Consider the following 22,370-nt stretch of genomic DNA (forward strand, 5'->3'; position numbering starts at 1 on the left):
AATGAACACAACATTGTAAATCATAAAATTAAACAAACAAATAAAAACCACCCCGCGCCTGCTCTGCCAAGCACGCAGCCGCAGTGATGGTCAGCTGGCACTGCTTCCGACGGCCTGTTTAATCCGATGACGTCGTGAACTGCAACCCATAGATCTCACATCTTGGTGTCAACTCTGCAAGGCTTTGCATTGTGAAGGAGAAAATAATCTTAATACCCACAGCCGCTCCTCAATTTTACTTGTATGTTGGAGTCCACTTTGGAAATTTGCTTTAAAAAGCATAGTTAAGTGACTTCATGATGGTGCAGAGCTGGGCGTGGGAGCAGAATGAGAATTGTTATAGACGGAACAATAGCAGGGCGGTGTGGGGGGTGTCTTTTCTGTTATCTGTAAACTGAGTGAGACCGGGAAAGAATTGAGTGGCTTTGTGTATCCATGTCGCTGTGTCTGTGTCTGGTCGGGTGAGTACAGCTAAGCTCCTTTCCCTTTCTCCATGAATAAGGCTTTGTTAACGCGGCAAACACAGCCCCCCACGACTCCTTCTTTGTGTGGCTGGGAGACCTCTTTGTTCCAGCAGAGAGAGCAAGCACCTGGCTGGAGCGCCAGGGTGGAAACCCAGGGACCTGCCTTTGGAGAGGGGCACTTTGATTGCAGAACAGAGACTACCTGCAGGCCTCTAGGAGGAGACTGAGAGTGTGTGCTGGGCGCCAGACACCAGAATCTGGTGTCTCTCTGTCCAGGGAACCGCCCAAGGTGGCATCCTGGGGAGGTGGCTGTTGACCCCACAGACAGGAGCAGCACAGCGGTGATGGGGAATAAAAGGGGGGCCTCTGGATCTTGTAGGAAGATGGCATGGCTGTCTTTGGCTGGTGCCACAGCTGGCATTTTTTGTTTGTTTTCCTTTTCAGGGCTGCGCCTGTGGCGTATGGACGTTCCCTGGCTGGGGTCCAATGGGAGCTACAGCTTTCGGCCTGCACCACAGCCACAGCCACGCCAGATCCGAGCCACGTCTGCAACCTACACCAAAGCTCACGGCACCGCCGGGTCCTTAACCCACTGAGCAAGGCCAGGGAGCGAACCCACATCCTCATGGATACTAGTCAAGTTCTTAACCTGCTGAGACACAATGGGAACTCCTAAAGCAGCTGGTTTTTAAGAAGGGTTTTAAGATTCTTCTGTGAGAGCAACAAACCCAGAGCTGGTTCTGGATCTCTTCTAGAACTCTAATTTACCTCCTACAGAGATCATCTTCTCTGCCGGCCTGCAGAAGCCGCTTTTAATGGACGCAACTTGCCGCTTTTGAGTATGAAAAGGTCCCCAGATTCTCCCCCCAGACCAGCGATAAAACTGGACCAACTGGTCAAGACCATTTTAGGGCTCTGGAAATTGACCAGCAGCAAACAACAGTTAGGGAGGCATTCATCCCGAAGGAAACGGGTGACCATGGAGTGAGAACATGCGGGATCTTTGTGGTCCTGCCTGGGTCTCCTCCACTCCTCGTTCCCTGGCAGGGCAGCTCTGCTGGGGCAGGGCTGTTCGGCAACCAGCAGCTTTGAGTGACTCGATTGGAGGGAAGGGCAGAAAACCCAGAACGCCCCCGGCTCTGCTGTCCTGAGGACGTGGTCTGTCCACCAGCAGCGACATCCTGAGGGCCAGAGCCCTGTAAAGGGGCTCGAGTCAACCTCGACCCACCCCTGGCCGACTGGAGACTCAGCGGAGGCCTGAGGGGGCGGGGAAGCCCGACGGGCGTGGAAACTGCTGGACAGTTGACTGAGCTCCCGGCCCCACACATACAGCCCTTGGCAGAGGGCAGAAGCCTTCCTGGCTGGAGGTGTTTGAGCACAAGCTCTGCCTCGCCCTTGGCTGACCCCTGAGGTTACGGGCACAGGGGTGACTCCCAGAGGGAGGCTGAAAAGTAGAACCAAGAGTTTAAAAAACCAAGCGGAGAGGCCAGCTGCCGTCTGCCGTGGGTGAGTTGTCCCTGATAAACACACAGCACAGCCATGCTCAAGAGAAGACAGCCAAAGTGAGTATTACTTAACACGTCTGGTTTTAAACAAAAAAATATGAGAAATGGGGAAAAAAAACAATCAATTGAAAATGGACTCTCAATGGATCCTGATGTTGAATTCGCTAATGACCTCAAAGCAGCTACTACAAATATACTCGAAGAATTAAAAGAAGATAGGAAATATCAATAAAGAAATAGAAACTGGAGCTCCCGTCGTGGCTCAGCGGTCACAAACCTGACTGGTATCCATGAGGATGCGGGTTCAGTCCCTCGCCCAGCTCAGTGGGTTAAGGATCCAGCGTTGCTGTGAGCTACAGTGTAGGTTGCAGACGTGGCTGGGATCTGGCATGGCTGTGGCTGTGGTGCAGGCTGGCAACTGTAGTTCTGATTTGACCCCTAGCCTGGGAACCTCCAGACGCTATGGGTATGGCCAAAAAGAACCAGCGAAAGTCGTCCATTGGAAAAGTAGAGAACCAGAAAGATCGACTAGGTTAGTTATTGCTGTTAGGTATTGGTGGTGGCCAAAGAAAGAATCCTTGAACTTCAGCAGCTATTAGTCTGTAGAACAGATGTAAGAAATAGCAAAGAAAGACACGCCTCAAAGACCCGTGGGATGACACCAGGTACAGCGACCTGTGGGTGACGGACGAGGAGAGCTCCAGAGAAGTCGAGAGAAAGGGACGGAAAAGGTACTCAAAAAACGATGGCCAGTAAAACCCCACATCTGATGAGAAACATTCATCTCGAGGCCCACCAAGCCCAACAGACCCCACGAAGGATAGACAAACAGGTGGTCTTTGACATACGTAGTAGTCGATTTATTGAAAGAAAGCAAAGATAATGAGAAGATCTTTTTTCTCTCTTTTTTTTTTTTCCCTGTCTTTTTAGGGCCGGACCCACAGCATATGGAGGTTCCCAGGCTAGGGGTTTATTTGGAGATGCAGCTGCCGGCCTACATACACCACAGCCACAGCAACGCCTGATCCGAGCCACATCTGTGACCTACATCACAGCTCACGGCAACGCCAGATCCTTAACCTACTGAGTGAGGCCAGGGATCGAACCCACAACTTCAGGGTTCCTAGTCGGATTTGCTTCTGCTGCGCCACGATGGGAATTCCCATCTTTTTTTTTAAATTAAAAAAAAACTTTTTTTTGTCTTTTTAGGGCCGCACCTGTGGCACATGGAAGTTCCCAGGCTAGAGGTCGAATCAGAGCTATAGCTGCCAGCCTACACCACAGCCACAGCAATGCTGGATCCAAGCCACGTCTGTGACCTACACCACAGCTCATGGCAACGCCAGATCCTGAACCCACTGAGCAAGGCCAGGGATCGAACCTACGTCCTCAAGGGTACTAGTCAGATTCGTTTCTGCTGAGCCATGGTGGCAACTCTTTAATTTATTATAGTTGATTTACAGTGTTCTGCCAATTTCTGCTATACCACAGAGTGACCCAGTTATACGAATATATACATTCTTTTTCTCACATTTGCCCCCATCACGTTCCATCACGAGGTGATTAGATACAGTTCCCTGTGCTGTACGGCAGGAGACAATGAGACCATCTCAAAGGCAGAAAGGGAAAAACAGCCCATTGCCGGAGAGGGAGGCCAGAGCGGTCATCACCAGAAACAGTGGAGGCCAGTGGAAAGCAGAATCAGAACGCGGAAGGAGAGAATGTTCCACCGCAAGCTCTGCCTAGCAGAGTTAGCCTTCAGGAATGAAGGTGACGTAAAGGCGCTGCTGGGTAAACAAAGACCAGCCGTGTCGGGAAGTCTAAAGGAAGTCCTTTGGGTCGAGGGTAGGGCACACCAGATGGGAACTTGAATCCAGAGGCAGGAATGAAGAGCTCCAGGAATGGTAAATACGGGGCAAATATAAAAAGTGGTGTACGCATGTATTTTCTCTTTTCTAAATTTATTTAAAGGACAGATGGCTGCATAAGGTAATAATTATAACACTAACGTATGAGGATTATAACGTACAGATGTCAAACCTATGATAATGACAGCACAAGGGATGAGGGAGAAGGTAGAGCTGTATTGGATCGAACTTGCTACATTTGATCAGAATTAAGTCCGCATCAATCTGAAAGAGATGCATGTGGTAATCCCTAGAGCAAGCACTGGGAAAATAACTAAAAATATGTATGTAGAGTGAAGAAAATCGACAGAGGAATTAAAATAGCACACTGCCAGGTTGTTGTTTTTTTTAATATGAAAGAAAGCAGTAAAGGAGGGACAAAAAGACTTGAGACGTACCTGAAACAAAGAGCAGAGTAGCAGGTGTACATTTAACCCTCCGTAATTACATACGTGTGGATATATAAAAGGTCTAACCATGTGCTTTCTATAAGAGGCACTCTTTATTGTTTTTTTTAATTTTAATTTTTAATTTTTTATTTGTGAAGCCTTTATATTGTTACTTTGGCAGTTCTTCCTAAACTGAGCTTTTTTTGGTGGGAGTTGACAAGCCTATCTTAAATCTATATGAATATACCAAGGACCATTAATAACCAAAACAGCTTTGAAAAAGAACAACAAAGTTGGCTTTATACTCTCCTCTTGTGCTGCAGTAATAAAGATGCTGTGGTAATGACATAAGGACACACGTAAATCATTTAGACAAAATGAGAGTCTAGAAATAAACCTTACGCTGTGGTCGCTTGATTTTTGACCAAAGTGCCAAAGCCATTCAGCTGGAAGGCTGGCCTTTCCAGCAGGTGGTGCAGGGCCATTGGTTTGTGTGAAGAAATGAGCCTCAACCTTACCTCACACCACGCACAACCCAAGCCCAATGTGTATCGTAGACATAAGTGTGACAGCTAAAACTCTGAAACTTTGGACGAAAACAGGAGAGATTGTTTATGGAAGAATTTTTAAAGACTTAGGCAAAGACTTCTTAGATATGACGCCCAAAGAATGGTCCATAAAGAATAAATGGATTAGTTGTATTTCATCAGAATTTAAAACCTTTGTTCTTCAAAAGCCATTAAGAAATGAAAAGGCATTAGCAATGGGGTCCTGCCGTGTAGCACTGGGAACTGTCTAATCACTAATGATGGAGCATGATAATGTGAGAAAAAAGAATGTGTGCATGTTTGTGTAACTAGGTCACCATGCTGTACAGTAGGAAAAAAATTGTATTGGGGAAATAACAATTAAAAAATAAAAGAACAACAACAGCAACAAAAAGATGCAAAAAAAAAGAAAGAAAAGAAAAGGCGCTCCTCTGGGCGAAGACATTTGCAGAACATGTATTTGATGCAGGACTTGTATCTGGAATATGTAAAGAAATTGTATAATTTAATAATAAGCCAGGCAACCCAGTTTAAAAACGGGGAATGTGGGGCTTTGCTCAGCAAGTGCTCGTTCAGTCCCCAAGTACCTTCTCTGAGCCACGGTCCGGTCTAGGTTGGGGGGGAGTGCCGTGAACAAGACTGAAGGGCTGCCTTCCTGGAGTTCAAGTCCATGTGGGGGGAGACAGGCGATAGACAGGGCAACAGAATATTCATGACAATTTCAGACAGTGAGATGAAAGAGCACCGTGCAGTTTTAGATGAGTTGACAATTAAATGATGCAGATGAGCCAGTTATTCTTGAACCAGAGGGAGACCCGGGGAGGCAGATGGCAGAGCCTGGGCCAGGCTCCCAGGAGTCGGTGTTGGGTGTGTTCAGAGCCAGGAGAGCTCCGGTCTTGCTGTGCCTGGGGGCCCTGGTCTCCAGTGGGGCAGGATGACCTCGGGGAGGCTGGGCCTGGTTGTAGCTGGAGGTGCGGTGGGTGCCCATTTTGTGACAGCGGGACCCTGAGCGCCGTGTGTGGGTAGGATGGTGAGAGGGTAGGACGTCCCAGTCCTGCCGCCACATCAGACGGGAGAGGTGGGGAGCCGGGAGGGGAGCAGTGGGGACGGGGAGGTGGTGGGTGCGGGGTCTGTTTGGCAGGAAGATTGGTGGTGGAGCGTGGCCTGAGCCGAGGAGTCGTGTCCTGGCGGGAGCAGCTGCTGGGCTGGGTTAGGTATGAGACGGGGCCGGGGAGACGCTCACACCGAGTGCTTGCTTTGCTGGATGCAGCTTGAGAGGCCTCAGTGGGTGTTCGTGTTGGGCGGGCAGTCAGACCAGTCTGGTGTTCAGGCTCGCGAGCCTTAGAGTTAAATGAAGTCATCTCAGAAAAAACCATAAATGTAAAGACAAGAGGCCGGAGGCTCCGACTTACAACTTTCCAGGATCACCAGCCAGTAAGAGGCCCAGCCAGCTCTCCAGCCCGGGCAGTGCTCCACCCCAGCATCCGCGTCTGTGTTTCCTTGATACACGTATTGACAAACCTGAAGGTTTTTTTCCCCCGCCCAAGGCACGCAGAAGTTCCTCGGCCAGGGATTGAACCCGTGCCACAGCAGCGACCTGAGGTGTTGCAGTGACAGTGCTGGATCCTTAACCCTCTGCAGCACAGGGAACTCCTACAAACCTGACTTTTTCTTCTTAGTTCCTGTCATCAGTGTGTTATGAGAGATTTGCTTAGTTTCTCCTTGGAAGTCCTAGCACTTCGTTTGTCTCTGCTGTCTGAGCTCAGAAGGGCCTTCCTCCTGCTGGGTCCCTGCTCTTCTGACCCGCAGCGCTTCTCTTTTACCATCCGTCACATGCCGGGACTAGTCTTTAGTATTTGCCTGAGAACCATTTCATCGTCATACTCTCTGCTTCAAAGTCTTTGCATGCCTCCAGGAGAATAGCCAGAATACCCATTCCAGAACCTCCTGGCCCTTTAGAATACTTTGGACCAGATTTTACCAGCTGGGCTCCTTTCCTGTTGTTTCTCCCAGTTTTCGCTTGGTAGGTGGCATGCTGGCCACTCTGGGCATTCAGCCTGACTGTGAGGTGGCATCTTCTCTGTGTCACCCCTGTTTCGTGTTTACGGCTACATCAACGGTGCTGTCGTCCTGGAAGGAGCCCGTGGTAACCACCCCCGCTCCCCACCCCTGGGCCTGTGACGTGACCTCTCACCCTGCTTCTGTTCTGCCACTTTACAGAACGCCGTCTCGTGGTCAAGCTCAGTGCCAGGCTCTGATACTCAGATGCCTGGACTCTTCAAGGAGCTCGGTCTGGTGCCGGCTGCGGACAGCGAAGGGAACAGTTTTTACAAAAGGAGATAAAGATGCTCTAAATAGGCCTCGTGAGACGGTGGCTGGCATTTCGATAGCTAGTCCTGAACTCCCAGCCTTGTCACTCATGATTGGCTGCCAGACGGTGTGACTAACATGCCTGGCTTGATGTCAGGTTCTTAAAACGGAGGAGCTGTATCTTACTGTTCTTTCTGTTCCCTCTAAAAAAGGCAAGTCTGTTGAGTCAAAGTGACATCTTTAGCAAACCAACTCTAGGAAGAGATGAGACACGTGATCTTAAAATGTGAAGGATGTGGCTGCATGGAATTGTTAGGGCGTGTTTATAAGAGGGTGTGTTTATAAATGGGGTAATTGTGGAAGGAACCTCTAAACTTGGTTCTTTTTTGTTTTGTTTAGGCCGCGCCCACGGCAGACGGACGTTCCCGGGCCAGGGATTGGAACCTATGCCACGGCAGTGACCCAAGCTGCCACATCAACAATGCCACTGCGCCGCAAGAGAACTCCTAAACTTGGGTCTTAAAGATGTCACGTGACTAGATAGTCGATAGTCACCTATTGATTTCCTGAGAACAAACCTAACCTTTAGTTGTGATACTTTAGCAGAAACAGTATATCTTAGAATGTGTTACAGTATACAAAGTAAAAAGAACAAGAAATATTAAGTATTACATGTATTAAAACTCCATTAAATTTATAACCAGACTATTAGAATAAGATTCAGATACTATCAAAGAGATTTTAGAAAACTGGTGTTTTGGTGATGGTTGTAAAACTAAGTTTTGAGACTTCAGGTAATTGTAGCAGATTAAACACACATGTGAGAGTTCCCGTTGCGGATCAGCAGTAATGAACCCAACTAGTATCCATGAGGATGTGGGTTCAATCTCTGGCTTCGCTCATTGGGTCAAGGATCTGGTGTTGCCGTGAGCTGGTGGTATAGGTTGCAGACGTGACTCAGATCCCACGTTGCTGTGGCTGTGGTGTAGACCTGTGGCTGCAGCTCCGATTTGACCCCTAGCCTGGGAACTTCCATATGCCGCAGTTACAGCCCTAAAAAGACAAACAAACGCAAAAACCCATTTGTATCTGAAACTCCACTAAAATGGCAGTGAAACGTCAGAGAGGTGTAAGCTCAAGGAGGGGACCAGAGTGTCAGCAGAAGTGGAAACTAAGTGCCCTCAAGGCTGGCACTGCGGAGGACAAGTCTGTCTGACCTGGGAGCTGAGGCCTGAAGGCCTCGGGGGAGCAGAGCCCGTGGGGAGCTGGGGGGCTGCAGACAGTTCTGTCGCGGTGACCCGTGTCGGACCCTCGGACTTTAAAACTCTGTGCACGTGTTCCTTTGAGCCGAGCGCGCTTTGGGGCGCTCGCCTCCCAGTAACCGCCTGCGCTCCTAGGGCGCCTCCTCCTCCTGCAGATGCCGTCCTGTAGAAAATAAATTCTGTTCGCACATTAGGTTGCCACTTAATGAAAACTGGCAGACTTGATCAACCGTAAATTTTTAAATAGGAAACCTGGGTAATTTTTAGGCGGTCGTCGTTCCAGGTCTTTGCTGACGTCATCAGATCTAAGGTCCTGAAAGACACCCAGAAATAGCGCATTCATGTTCCTTTCACTTCATCCACTCCTAGGTCAGCAGACTCTCATTATGCCTGATAATGGTGTTCGCGTTCACTTGACTCTTGTGTTCTTAGTGCAGAAAGTTTTCCCGTGTTCATATATAGCATTTTAGCCAAATGTGATCAGTTAATGTATCTGATTAGGTAATGTGAGTATTTTGTAGTTCTCTGGTTGTTGTCAAGATCTCTTTTTAAGAGCCCATAAATTATTTATTAAATACTTTTCAAACTATGTTTCTCATTAGTGCCATCTTTGGAGTTAAATCTAATGTTCACCCCTCTCCAAATATTTACTGCTTATTGTAATGCTCGGCTTATATTTATTGCTATTTAAATAGATTAAAACAGAAATGGCTATGACTAAGTGAATTATAGTTTTGATTATTTAATTTGAAATAGTATATTCTAGAAGTGGAAATGTCTATTTGTGGTAGAAATTTGCAATAGATTTTAAAAGGAATGAGTGCAGAGAAGAAGTGTTTGCTTAGAGATGTTTGTTTTTTATTATTTATTTATTTATTTACTTATTTTGCTTTTTAGGGCCGTGCCCGCAGCATATGGAGGTTCCCAGGCGGGGTCGAATCGGAGCTGTAGCCGCCAGCCTACACCACAGCCACAGCACCGCAGGATCTGAGCCGCGTCTGCGACCCACACCACAGCTCATGGCAACACCGGACCCTTAACCCACCGAGCAAGGCCAGGGATTGAACCCTCCACGTCATGGTTCCTAGTCGGATTCGTTTCTGCTGCGCCACGATGGGAACTCCCAAGATGTTTGTTTCTCAAACTGAGTGGAGTCTCTCGTCAAAACTACGGAGTAAAACCTGTGACGGGCAGGATGATGTGCCAAGAAGTGGAGATAAGGTCTGGAGATGGCAACTTGAAGAAAACTTGACCCCTGACTTAAAGGCTGTAGTGACCCCCCCGTCGGTTTTCACCCGCGCTTACCTTCTGTCTCTCAGCTTTGAGGTTTCCACTTAGCTGTGCCGAAGACAGAGGGAGGGGAGCCAGGGAAGACCCACGCCGGGTTGGCAGAAATGCTTATAAAAGGACACAGTGACCTTTGAAGTGAAACGGAGCCCATTTCAGCAAACCCTGAGCAGCCTGGGGCGACGCGGGTGGCGACGAACGCGTCCTCCCCCAAACGGCTGGAATTGCCGTGATCAGCCGTGTGCAGGTGGGATGGGTGATCTCCACGCTGCCAGGTTTACCCAAGCTCTAGCACCGGTCTCGTTCTTTTGGGGTTTTTTGTTCTTCTTTTTTGGAGTTCCCGGGCCAGGCATCTGATCTGAGCCGCAGTTGCGACGCACACCACCGCTGTGCAACACTGCATCCTTAACCCCCTGTGTGCCAGGCAGGGGACTGAACCTGCGTCCCAGCACTCCAGAGAGGCTGCCGATCCCATTGCGCCACGGCGGGAACTCCTGTCGTGTTCTAGTTTTATCCATCTTAAATAATTATTTATTTCTCAAGTCATCACAGTAGAGCCTGTGTGAGTGTGCCGCATTCGTCCAGTGGAACCAAAAAAAGGACTTCGTTTTCAGGGTTTTTTTTTTTTAAAAAAAAAACAGATTCTGGGGCAACAGAAGTTCTTGAAGAGATTTGGATTTTGTTCTAAGTGTGGTAGGTAGCTGTTGGCAAGCCCTGAGCACGCTGGATGCCGTGTGTATACCAGACTCAGGAGGCAGAGGGTGCAGTGGGGCTGGGCAGGTGTTCCTACCGTGGTCCAGGCCTGGACCTGCTCCCCGCGGGGTGGCTCGGTCTCGGGGGTGGGGCTGGGGGGTATGTTGATGAGAGATTTGGATGCGGATGTGGATCACACATGATGTGACGTATGAAGGTGGGTTTGAAGTGTCGGCTGTGGGAGGTGAGTCCTGGAGATACATCAGAAGTGATTTAGTTTTTTGGGCAGAGCCACTGGGTGGAAGATGATGCCGTTTACAAAAATGGAGGAGACGAGGTGGCGGGATTGTCCGTGTGGGATCCGAATTTCTCTTTTGAACGTGAGAAATTCGAGATGCTCGTTATGCATCCAAGGAGCGATGGTAGCCTTGCTGGTTGGATGTTTGGATTTGGGGGTTGGGAGACATGTCTAACCTAGACAGGGAAAATCTGAGGGTGGTCGGTAGGCAGTAGATGCTGAGAATCACGGCAAGGAATGAAATCCTTTTGGAAATAGGTGTGAATGGGGAAGAGAACTGAACCCCAGGGCCCCAGCTCTCTCAAGGCCTCTGCAGAGCAGATTGTAAAGTGTGTTTGTCCCCAAATAACTTTTAAATGAACTTTATTTAGGTGTAATTTACCTAAAGCAAAATAGAACCACCGGTTCAGCGCGTTCGGACTGGTGTGTAGACCTGTGTGAACTACCATCTGAATCCAGGTAGGGTCGCCTCCTTCATCCCGTTTCTTCCAGCCCAGCCCCCTGCACCCAGTCATCTGCTTTCTGTCACCATCGATTCGTTTGCCTGTTGTAGAATTTCACAGAAAGTAAACCATGTAGTAAGGAATCTTTTGTGTCTAGCTTTTTTTTTTTTTTTTAAATGGCTGGACCCACAATATATGGAAATTCCCTGGCCAGGGATTGAATCCAAGCTCTAGCTGCCAGCTATACCTCAACGACGGCAATGCTGGATCCTTTAATCCACGCTGCAGGGCTGGGAATCAAACCCTCCTCTCCACAGCAACCCGAGCCCCTGCAGTTGGGTTCCTAACCCATCGTGCCACAGCGGGAACTCTGTGTCTGGCTTTTAAATTCATTTTCCTGTCCTCAGGTTTATCCATGTCACTGTGTTTATCAATAGTTGGTTCCTTTTCTTGCTGACGAGGCTTCCGTTGTGTGACTGGACCAGAGTTTTGTATCCTTTAGCCTGTTTATTAATAGTCATTTGGATTGTTTCAAAATTAGGATTATTTTGAGTAAAACTTCTAAAACATTCTTGAACGAGTCTGTTTATGGATGTATGTCTTATTTTCTCTCTTTAAAAAATGTATGTTGTTGAAGTATAGTTGATTTACAGTGTTAATTTTTGGTTTATGGCAGGATGACTCAGTTCTACGTGTCTAACAGATACATCGGCTAACCCCCAACTCCCTCTCCATCCCTCGCCCCCCCTCCCCTGCAATCGTAAGCGTGCTTTCTCTATCTGCATGTTTCCCTTTCATAGATAAGTTCATTTCATCTTCGTTTCTCTTATCTAAATGCCCAGAGGGGAATTGCTGGGACATAGGGGAAGAGAATGTTTAGCCACATAAGAAACTGCCAGACGTTTCCAAAGTGGTCATACCGAGTTTTTACACTCCTCCAGGCAATGTGCGAGAGTACCAGTTGCTCCATATTCTCCTCCACACCGGTTTTTGTCTCTCTTTTCAATCTTGGTCATTGTAATGTGAGCACAGCAGTATCTCACTATGATTTTAATGTAGATTTCTCATAACTGATGACGTCAGGCATCTTTTCTTGCATTTTAGACCAATTGTGCATCTTCTTCCTTGGGACACGTTTTTTGGAATCTTGACTTGAATTTTATCACTGTCTTACCATTCATTCTTTTTATGTTCTAGATATAAGTCCTTTCTTGGGTGTATGAATTGTGGGTATTTTCTCCCAATCTGAGACTTGCCTCTTTATCCTCTCAGTGGAGACACTTGACAAACAGAACATTTAAGTTGTGCTGACGTCTGTCTAACAATAAACTTTAGAGCTTTTTGTGTCTTTTCCTGCCCTAAGTTTATGGATGTTTTCTTCTAGGAGTTTCACAGTTGGAGCTTTGCTGCTTAGGTCTATGGGCCATGCCGAGTGAGTTTGTGTCTTGTGAGGGAAGGGTTGAAATTTTTTTCTGCATATGTGTCTGTTTGTCCCAGCACTGTTTGTTCATATGCATCTTTTTTTTTTTGTCTTTTTGCCTTTTTCTAGGGCCACTTACCACGGCATATGGAGGTTCTCAGGCCAGGGGTTGAATCGGAGCTGTAGCCACTGGCCTACGCCAGAGCCACAGCAACACGGGATCCGAGCCGCGTCTGCGAGCCACACCACAGCTCACGGCAACGCTGGATCCTCAACCCACTGAGCAAGGCCAGGGATTGAACCTGCAACCTCATGGTTCCCAGTCGGACTCATTAACCACTGTGCCACGACGGGAACTCCACATGCGTCTTTTCTGTTTTGAATTGCAGTTCACAGTATGTGAGCGGCTCCATCTCTAGGCTCTTTATTTGTTCCCTGATCTGCGTATCTAACTGTCCAGCTGTGCACTCAGCTCTCACATCTGAATACTGCTTTTCCTTGATTTTTTTCTCCCTTCGCTTACACACTTTTCATTTTATGGTGTTCCATGTAGTGTAAAAGTTGCTTCAAAAATTATGTAGAAATTCAAAGACTACCGATTGAAAGAGAAGAGCCAATTTCAAGGACTTCGGGCTCCCCGATATCAAGTCTAAGTGTAAACAGAAAGAATAGACAGTAGGGAAGGCAAAATAAGGAGAAAGTTGGAGTTCCTGCTGTGGCACAGTTGGTTAAGAATCCAGCTGCAGTGGCTCGGGTTGCTGCTGAGGCGAGGGTTTGATCCCTGGCCCGGAGCAGTGGTTAAAGGAGCCCACTGCAGCTAAGATTCAGTCCTTGGCATGGGAACTTCCATGTTTTATGAATGTGACCATTAAAAAAAGAAAGAAAGAAATTACAGTTATTGCTCAGACGTGCAGGCCGTTCCTGAATTTTAGCTGCACCCAGAGCCATCTGAACTCCAGCCCCTTGGAAAGTGAACCGTTTAATTTCATTTCCGCTCATCCAAACAAATACCCGTTTATTCGTTTTTGTCTTTTGTCCCATCAGGATTTGGAGCCCTTTGGTCATGGTGCCTGTTTTCCTCGTTTGGGAAGAATTCTTTTGCAGTTCCCAGCATTTCTGGCCCACTAATTCCCATGGGTTCCTGAGCACTTTGGTTTTCCCTGAACAATTTCCACTTCTTACCTAATTTCTAGAGAATGGGTATTTTAGAAGTGGCTTCTCTTTTTAAAGTGGAGGCAGTCACTCAACGTTTCCATTTTAATGAATAAGAAAAAGGTTCTCTCTGGGACTCTTCAAATGTTGCCGATTTAATTTCATTCTGAGTAATAATAGGAACAGGATGCTTTTCAGAGCTGCGGAGAGCAGACATCCCAGCTCATCGTGGTCTAAGGGTAGAACAGTACAGAAACATTTGCCTCTCAGAGCAGGAAGTCTGGAGGCAAGGCAGCTCATTTTGGTTAACTCAGTGACTCCCGGTTTGAATGAGGGCACCCAAAAGTTCTATTTTTTGTTTTATTTAAATAGCTTTTCTTTCACCATCTCAGCATATTTTCTGGAGGCCAGCTCCTTTTCTAAGCTCTAAAAGTGGCTGCCAGGCTTGTTGATGAGACGGTAGCAGGGGTTAGGCTGTAAGAAGGAGAAAGCCTTTCCTGAAGCTCTGCTGTGTTTCCTTGACCAGACCTACATTTTACGCCCTCCTGTGAACCAGTCCGTTGCAGGGAGGAGGCGGCCACAGTGATTGAGTTACATAGTTAAGATCCCGTGTGTCTGCCTCCAAAGGCAGAGAACCAGGGTTTGGAAGTCGAGTAAGTTTTTAAAGATCACATAGTCAGGAAGAGTGAAACGTGATGGGGCCGTTATCTAAGTCTAGGTGAGGTCTGTCTGGATTTTATGTGCATGTGTATTTTTCTATTTAAGGATATTCAGTGAAACTCATTCACCGATCACAGCACTTGCAAGAAAATCATGCACAACTGTCACATTTAGAATGGATGGACAGCAGGGTCCTACTGTGTAGCACAGGGGACTGCATCCAGGCTCCTGGGATAGACCATGGTCAAAAATAACATAAAAAAGAATGTGTGTGTGTGTATATATAGAGAGAGTCATATACGTATGACTGAGTCGCTTAGCTGTACAGCAGAAATTGGCACAACATTGTACACCAACTGTACTTTTAAAAAAAGAGTATCACCCAAGTGCGTATTGGCTTCTATGTCTGCTCTGTTGACGGGTGAACTTGAGAAATCAGAGACTCTCCCCACCGCCCTCCCCTGCAGCCTCACTCAGAGAAAAGATAACTGAAATTTGGGGGACATTGGCATCAGGCAGCCACCCGCCAGTGCCAACAAAGAAGCAGGTTTCTCTTGCCCGGCAGTGCTGGTCTTCACCTGTTAGCTCGCTGCCTCGTGGAGGCGAGGTGGTTGCGGCAGCGGCCCCTGGATCCACATTCTGGGCAGGAGTTCACACCACGCCAGCTGTCTCTGTCCCCTCCTTTTCTCTGATCCTCAGAGCGCTTTCCTCAGAGTTACATGACAGACGCATATGCCTCATCTCTGGTTGCAGTTCACACGTGATGGGACAGAATTAGCCCACAAATTCTGTCCAGGTCCAGAAAGAAGTTGCTCACACCATGAGCAAAGACAGTTCCCGCACGGAAGTCTGTTGATGATTTTGTTTGCCTTAGTAAGTTGAAAGTGCAGCAGTAAAGATAGATGCCGTCACTTCAGTCTGTTTGTCCATAACGTGAGCAACTTCTTTGCTGGACTGAGTGCTAGTTGCTGAATCCTGGAAGAATGAGGGTTCCTCTTTTTTTGTTGTTGTTTTTCTTGCTATTTACAGTGTAGTGGCCGCAGGTCATGACCTCCTTTGTAAACTGTAACAGGTATGTATCAGCCTTCTCTTCCTTCCTTCCTTCTCATTCAGGCCAGTAAACTTTTTCCATAAAGGGCCAGATGGTAAGTAGGCGAGGCTTTGAGGGCCGTGCGGGTGCGTTTAGAAGTCTTCAGCTCAGCTTCTTCTCAGGAAAAAGCGGCCCTAGACATTATGTGTATAAACGGGCATGGGTGGGGTCAAATGAAATTTCATTTACAAAAGCAGACCCAGGGGCAAGGTTTGCCCTGCAGGCTTTAGTTTGATGATCCCTGGTTTAAAGAATTTATAGTGTTTACCAGTTTTCAAGGTGTCAGTACTTCCACCTTGGTGGACTTAAAGCTACTAACCTGACACCCCCGCATGTGGAATTGGGAGGGAAGGCTCATGGCTCACCGTTATATATTGTTTCTGCTGCACAAATTCAGAGAACGTAAATCACCTCAAGAGCTGAGAAAATAAGGGAGTTCCCTGGTGGTCTAGTGGATAGGATTTGGCATGTTCACTGCTACGGCCTGGGTTCAGTCCCGGGTCTGGGAACTAAGATGCCACATCAGCTGCTGTGTGCTGCATCCAAACGATGAGGATGATGACAACAATAAGCGTAGAAAATTAGCAAAAGTCAAGAAGTAACTGGGGAGTGATGAGTTTTGAACATTTAATACCTTTGTAATGTAATTTACTTTCCCACCTGAAAAACTTTCGTATGCTTTCCTCCATGAATTTCTAGTGTTTCAAGGCTGACAAAGTACTGAATGTTGTGATAGTTCTTTTTAACCTTAAGAAAGCATCCTTTCCCTTCATTTTTCTAAGAGGTCAAATTTGTTTTGTGGAAACATGATTGGATTTTATTAAGTACTTTTTTATATGTCCGTTATAACTTTTTTTTTCGGTTTGACTTACCACCATGGTGATGCATATTGCTAGTAGTCTCCCTATATTGAATCACTCTTGCAGTTATCAAGCCCTACTTCATCAAAGTATCTCTCTCTCTCTCTTTTTTTTTTTTGTCTTTTTTAGGGCTGCACCCATAGCATATGGAAGTTCCCAGGCTATGGGTCGAACTGGAACTGTAGCTGCTTGCCTACACCACAGCCACAGCAACACCAGATCCGAGCCGCATCTGTGACCTACACCACAACTCTCAGCAACACCAGATCCTTAACCCACTGAGTTAAGGATACTAGTCGGGTTCGTTACTGCTGAGCCATGATGGGAACTCCATTGAGGTATCTTGTTTTAAATTGCAGTTCGTTTTAGTGTGCTAAACTCTTATTCAGGAATTATTTTAATTATCTAGTGCAGCATGACAAACCACCCCAGATTTAGTGGCTTAATAACAACTTATCATTGTTTTTCATGATTCTTTGTGTTGCATTGACTCAGCTGGACCACTTTTGCCTGGGCTCTCATGGTTGTTAGTAAGTTTTGGCTGGAACTGCCGTTATTTGAAAGCATGACCACTGGACATTCAGGAGCATTTCCCTCTAAGGCAGGCAGTGATGTTAGCTCTTGGCTGGGAGCTCAGCTGGGATTATTGCCTGGAGCGCCTACGCATGGCATCTTCATGTGGGCGCGGCCAGCTCACAGTCGATGGCTGGGCTCGGAGAATGTGTGCTGGAGGCAAGCATTCCAAGAAACCTAGGAGGAAGCAGCAGCAAGACTTGCTGTGACTTAGCCTTGACGTTCAGGAGGCCATTTTCACTGTATTTTGTTGGCACGCCCAGTTGTGAAGTCCAGCTCAGGCTCAGGGGGGGGGAGGAGGAGGGCATTCCGTCTCTTGATGTGCAGATGTACAGAGCTGCCTGGGCAAGGGGAGGGCTGTTCCTGGGGGCAGAGACCCTCGGAGGCAGTCTCTCCCTCCACAACTCACATGCATTCATCCCACAGAAAAAATTCACACACTCTGCCGCCAAGATCCCCAGAATCTCACCTCATTATGGCGTCAGGCTCAAGAGGTCTGTCTTGTCACCTAAGGTCGAGTATGGATGAGGCTTCTTGGATGTGGTTCCTAAAGTACAGTTCTTCTCTAGCTGAGGACCAGTAAGCTAAAGAGGCAAGTTTGGGGGCCCCCGGGGTGCTCAGATACAGTGTTGAGCAGGGACAGGGTAACTCTGTTAGACCTTTTTGTTCAGCTAGGACAGGGAGGCCGGTCACTCAGCCATCCCCAGCCCGTAGCGACTGTGAAACCAGACAGACAGCTGTTATCTCTTCCTTGATTAGGGCCCAGACCTAGTCTCTGCATGTGGTTCTTTGTGGCTCTTGGCTTTACCCTCTGGGCTCTTGATTCCACACCTTGAGTGGCCTTTCCTTTTTCATAAGAAATAGCCAGATCTTGCAGTCAAAGAGTTTTTTTGAGCCTGCTGCTTAACCGTAGACAGTTGGGACCCAAGGATCTGTTTTCCTTTTGAACTGTTTCTCTCTTTGAGTCCAATCTCATATAATTCCCTTAAAAATGATGTGGGCTTCCTATGTATCTAATTATAAATCTCTTGCATTAGACAAAAGCCGCACCCACAGATCTCTTTGGGACAGTCTCTCTCTCTCTCGTAAATTGGTTGGCTGTGCTCACAGCACGTGGGAGTCCTGGGGCCAGGGATCGAACCTGAGCCATAGCAGTGACAAGGCTGTGAAGTTATGCTACAGGCCCTGAGGAAAGTGCCCGTCTTATTTTTATTTTCTTCTGAAAGTGCTGTGGGACAGTATCCTTAAGCTTCTAAAAAATGTTCTTGTCCAGCAGATAAGAGTCTAAGAGGCTAAGAGATATTTTTAAGGTTCTCAGAAATTCTCTATTTAATCTGAGAGATTCAATAAATATGTGCCCTTAAATCTTTGTGGGGTGTCACCAAGGATACTCCTGACTTGGAGTTCCCTTAGGCAGTGGCTCAGGTCTCTGCCATGGCTCAGGTTTGATCCCTGGCCTGGGAACTTCCACATGCCACGGACATGGCCAGAAATGTTTATTTATTTATATGTTTTTATTTTTATTTACTTATTTTATTTATGTTTATTTTATAATGATTTTTATTTTTTCTACTAGAGCCGGGTTACAGTGTTCTGTCAATTTGCTGCTGCACAGCAAGGTGACCCAGTCACACATACACGTATACATTCTTTTTTCTCACATTCTCAGGCTCCATCACAAGTGACCAGACATAGTTCCCAGGGCTACACAGCAGGACCTCATTGCTTATCCATTCCAAAGGCAATAGTTTGCATCTGTTAATTTTAAAAAAGGGCAAGAAAAGGGTCCTTTCGACTTCATCTTTATCCTGATTATTTTAAGAATGTTTTGCCAGCAGAGAAGACCGTGCTGAGCCCTTTCCGTATTTTCTTAGCTCTCTTCAAACCCTGCACACTTTGCCTTTTCAGCTCGTCACTCCTCAGACCTTTGCTGTATGCGCCCGAGAGACACTTGCGGGCGCTTTGACTGGGTCTACTTCTCACGTTCCACGTCCCGGTGGGCAGCAGGGACCCCAGTTTCTGCCTCTGTCTCCAGTTCCACTTTGCTTCCTGCCCTTCAGGGGGGCACCATTTAGCAAATCCCTCCAGACCTTTCTTGCTGCCACCTGCTACCTGTCCTAAAGCCAGTGAGTGTGTCTTCGCTTCGTCCTGAGGTGGCGCCCTGCTTTCCCTTACCCATTTCTATCGCGAGACTCCATCAGAATGCAGGGGCTTAAGATGCTTGTGATCCTGTGGGTCAGGAATCCAGGAACGGGTCAACTGAATTGATATCTCGTAGTCACCTGCCAGCAGCTTCTGCCCGTGACACAGCTGAAGACCAGTGCTCCCTGGCACTTTTCCCTCTGACGCCCCTTCTTCCAGAGCCTCTGTGCGGGGTTCTTGGGACGGTCGTGCTGCTTTCCTGTCAAACATCTTCCAAAAGGCAGGACCTAGAAACCTCCGGGCTAATGACAGGCGACGCCTGAACTGGCAGAGTGTTCCTTCTGCCGTAGGCACCCGGCCAGCGCAGTCAGGGGCCGGCCCAGACTCGGCGTGGTTAGGAAGTGGGTAGAGGAAGAGACTCTTCTTCTGGACCAGGGAACAGCAGGTGCAGAAGAACACAGGAACTGGGACGTTCCTGCAGCCTTTGGAAAGTGCAGTCTGTCCCGTGGTTTTTAAAGTTCCGCCGTTTGCTCTGTCAGTGCTTTGCGTGCGAGGATGCCGTAGCTGTCAGGAATAAACGCTGTCATCATTGGAAGGAGGGAGTTCCTGCTGTGGCCCAGCGGGTCAGGAATCTGACTGCTGTGGCTCAGGTCACTGAGGAGGTGCAGATTCAATCCCTTGCCCGCCGCCGTGGCTTAAAGGATCCGGTGTTGCCGCTGCAGCTTGGATTCAGTCCCTGGCCTGGGAATTTCTATAGGCTGAGGATGCAACCATTAAAAAAAGAGAAGAAAAAAATCATTTGAAGTAGGAAGGTTTCCTCCTTTTTTCGTTGAAATTACCTATTTGTCTAAAGTTTGAAAGGACCCCTTCATAAAGCCACCTGAATTGCCTACACGAGCAGTTTAAGATTGTAACTTAGCCAAATACATTGGTTTTTTTCTCTTGATTTCTTCCGTATTATATATGTTTAGAAAGTCCTTTACACATTGGAGAATGTTGAATACTTACCCACAGCCCCTGTGTGTTTTGGTTTTATCTTGTATGTATAATTCTTGTATCTATCTTGCTTAGACGGAGGGAGCGCTCCTTTCGCCCCCACCCAAACTGTTAAATTGTTAACCGGTTAGGTGATAGTCCAGCCATTCCTGCTGATTTGCCTTGCAGCCTTCATCTTCTGCAGCATTGTATGTTCTAGAGTCGGCTTCTGGGTTTCTGTTCTCGTCTATTGATATATAGATTCTTTCTCCCACTCCATGTTTTTAGGCATCTTAAGACGGAAACTGTGACTGAATGTTTATGGTTATAAAATGTGGGCACGTGCCGCTTGATCCACAGTTTATGATTTTATGTGATTGAGGACACGTTTTTAAAATCCTACTAAGACCATGTTTAAGGTATATGTTAGCCAGATTTTCTCATGCCAGATTTTGTTTTCTGGAGAGAAGGAAGAATGAGTAACAGGTCCCAGTACTCGCCATATTCAGGTTTATGCTGTGAACTCGACTTTGAGTTATTTAATTTGGCGTACGGAGGTTTTTCAGGAGGAAAAAAAAATGAGGAAAGTAGGAACTAGATGCATTTACCATCGGAGATGGTACAGAATTCCAGGGCACTGAAGCAGACGCTAGTAAAGAGTTTTTGTAATTTATTAAAGACAGCTGTTTGCGGAGCAGATCTAGTAATGTTGCATTTTCAAACAGTATCTGTAGTTAACAAGTGAGTTCAAAATGTATTGTTTGACAAGTAAATCTTTTGATCGCCCTAACCCGGCTTATTTTTGCTCTGCAGATACTGCTTCGTGTTTGCGCTGGGATACCTCACGCTGTGCCAGGTCACGAGAGTCTACATCTTTGACTACGGACAGTATTCTGCGGATTTTTCGGGGTAAGAGGAAAACGCCAGCAGCCTGTTTGTTCTAACATGTTGGTTAAAGGACAAACTACAGTTGCATTTCGTAGTTCAAATGAAAAGCTCTCTTCGTTGACAAGTCTCTTATGAATTTAGCATTTTTCTTCTTGTAAAGCGGTCTTTTATAGTGCTATTATGTAAAGTCACAGAAATAACCTGCTTTTTTTAAATTGACTTATGTGAAATTCCTAAATCTATGGATATTTGTTGTATGGCATTCTGTTATTGGAAGCATTTTCTAATTCTGTTAGAAATGTCTGCAGTCACTTATCACTATTGAAAATCAGCCTCCTTGAGCCAGTGTCCTTGTTAGTCACCCTCCCTCTCTGTCCCCCCCTTCCCCTCCCCTCCCCTCCCTCCTTCCCCCGCCTTCCTCCCCCCCCCCACCCCGCCTTCCTTCTCTTCTGTGGAATCTCTCTTGTACAATTGGTTCACCAGCCTCTGGGGAACATCTAATTTCTCGTTCTTGCTTCTTAGCCTGTGGGACTTTCTTTGGACTTGAGGTCCTTAGGCCAATAGCTTCATCAGTCTGAATGTCCTGGAGGAGGCACTAGAACATGTGTTTTCACTCTGTGCACTTCACTTTTAAAAGGAATGTTTTACTTATGTTAAGTATTCTACTGAGTGGTCGAAATAACTTTTCTGGCTCTTATTCCTTCAAAGGAGATTTTAGTCCCTCCTTGGTACTGGATGCGTATTTTTCCTGTCACAAAACCGAGTGTCTTTTATGAGATAAATGCGGCCCAGGTCCTCATGAATGAACTTGCTCATCGCCTTTATAAAGCAACACCTGCCAGCACCTGGGTACCGGGCGGGGACCCTGTCGTCTTCATGTCAGCCTGACAGCTTTCTCGATGCAGCAAGATACAGAGGAACTGCTTTTAGATCCGTCTTGAGTCACCTGGCCAAGATAAATAATGACCAGTAAATCCTTATTTAAGGATAAGTAAATGGATAAAAACAAAACAAAGTCAATCATGGCATCTCTGAAAAAAAAAAAAAAGTTCAACAATAAAAAAAAGGACCAGTTATATGAGCTTAGAGAAAAATCACTGTTATGAAACGAGAATTTTTAAAAGATGAAATCTTTTTCTCCTTAATGAGATCAAAGTGGCTTTTACTTTTATTAAACTAAGATTGTAAAAATAGGCTTGGATGAAAGGAGATTGCATCCAAAAGAACAAACAAAACCAAGCCAAACAAAATTGATTTAATACACCAAAAAGACTAGTTGGACTGGAGTTCCTTGGTGGCTTAACAGGTTAAGGATCTGTGTTGTCACTGCTGCATTTCAGGTCGCTGCTGTGGCTTCGGTTCCATCCCTTGCCTGGAAACTTGTGCATGCTGCAGGTGTGGCCAAAAAAAAGGTAGTCAAATTAGCAATATATTGAATAGAATTGAGAAGTACATCTGGAATTCAGACAAGGAGCATAAAGGCTGGCACTGTAGTTTATAAATA

The 22,370-nt window shown here is 46.7% G+C and overlaps 1 protein-coding gene across 5 annotated transcripts in view; it reads left to right on the top strand.

Annotated features, from left to right (window-relative positions):
- The window catches only part of MBOAT2 (membrane bound O-acyltransferase domain containing 2), a 116,511-nt gene that overhangs the window by 63,106 nt on the left and 31,035 nt on the right, over positions 1-22,370 (top strand). For all 5 annotated transcript variants that reach the window (XM_047782686.1, XM_047782687.1, XM_047782689.1 and 2 more), the window contains one exon: positions 20,792-20,887. In XM_047782686.1, the coding sequence (XP_047638642.1) occupies positions 20,792-20,887 (96 nt within the window). The remainder of the gene's footprint in view (positions 1-20,791; positions 20,888-22,370) is intronic.

Source organism: Phacochoerus africanus, chromosome 5 (genome assembly GCF_016906955.1).
Source record: "Phacochoerus africanus isolate WHEZ1 chromosome 5, ROS_Pafr_v1, whole genome shotgun sequence".
NCBI lineage: Eukaryota > Metazoa > Chordata > Mammalia > Artiodactyla > Suidae > Phacochoerus > Phacochoerus africanus.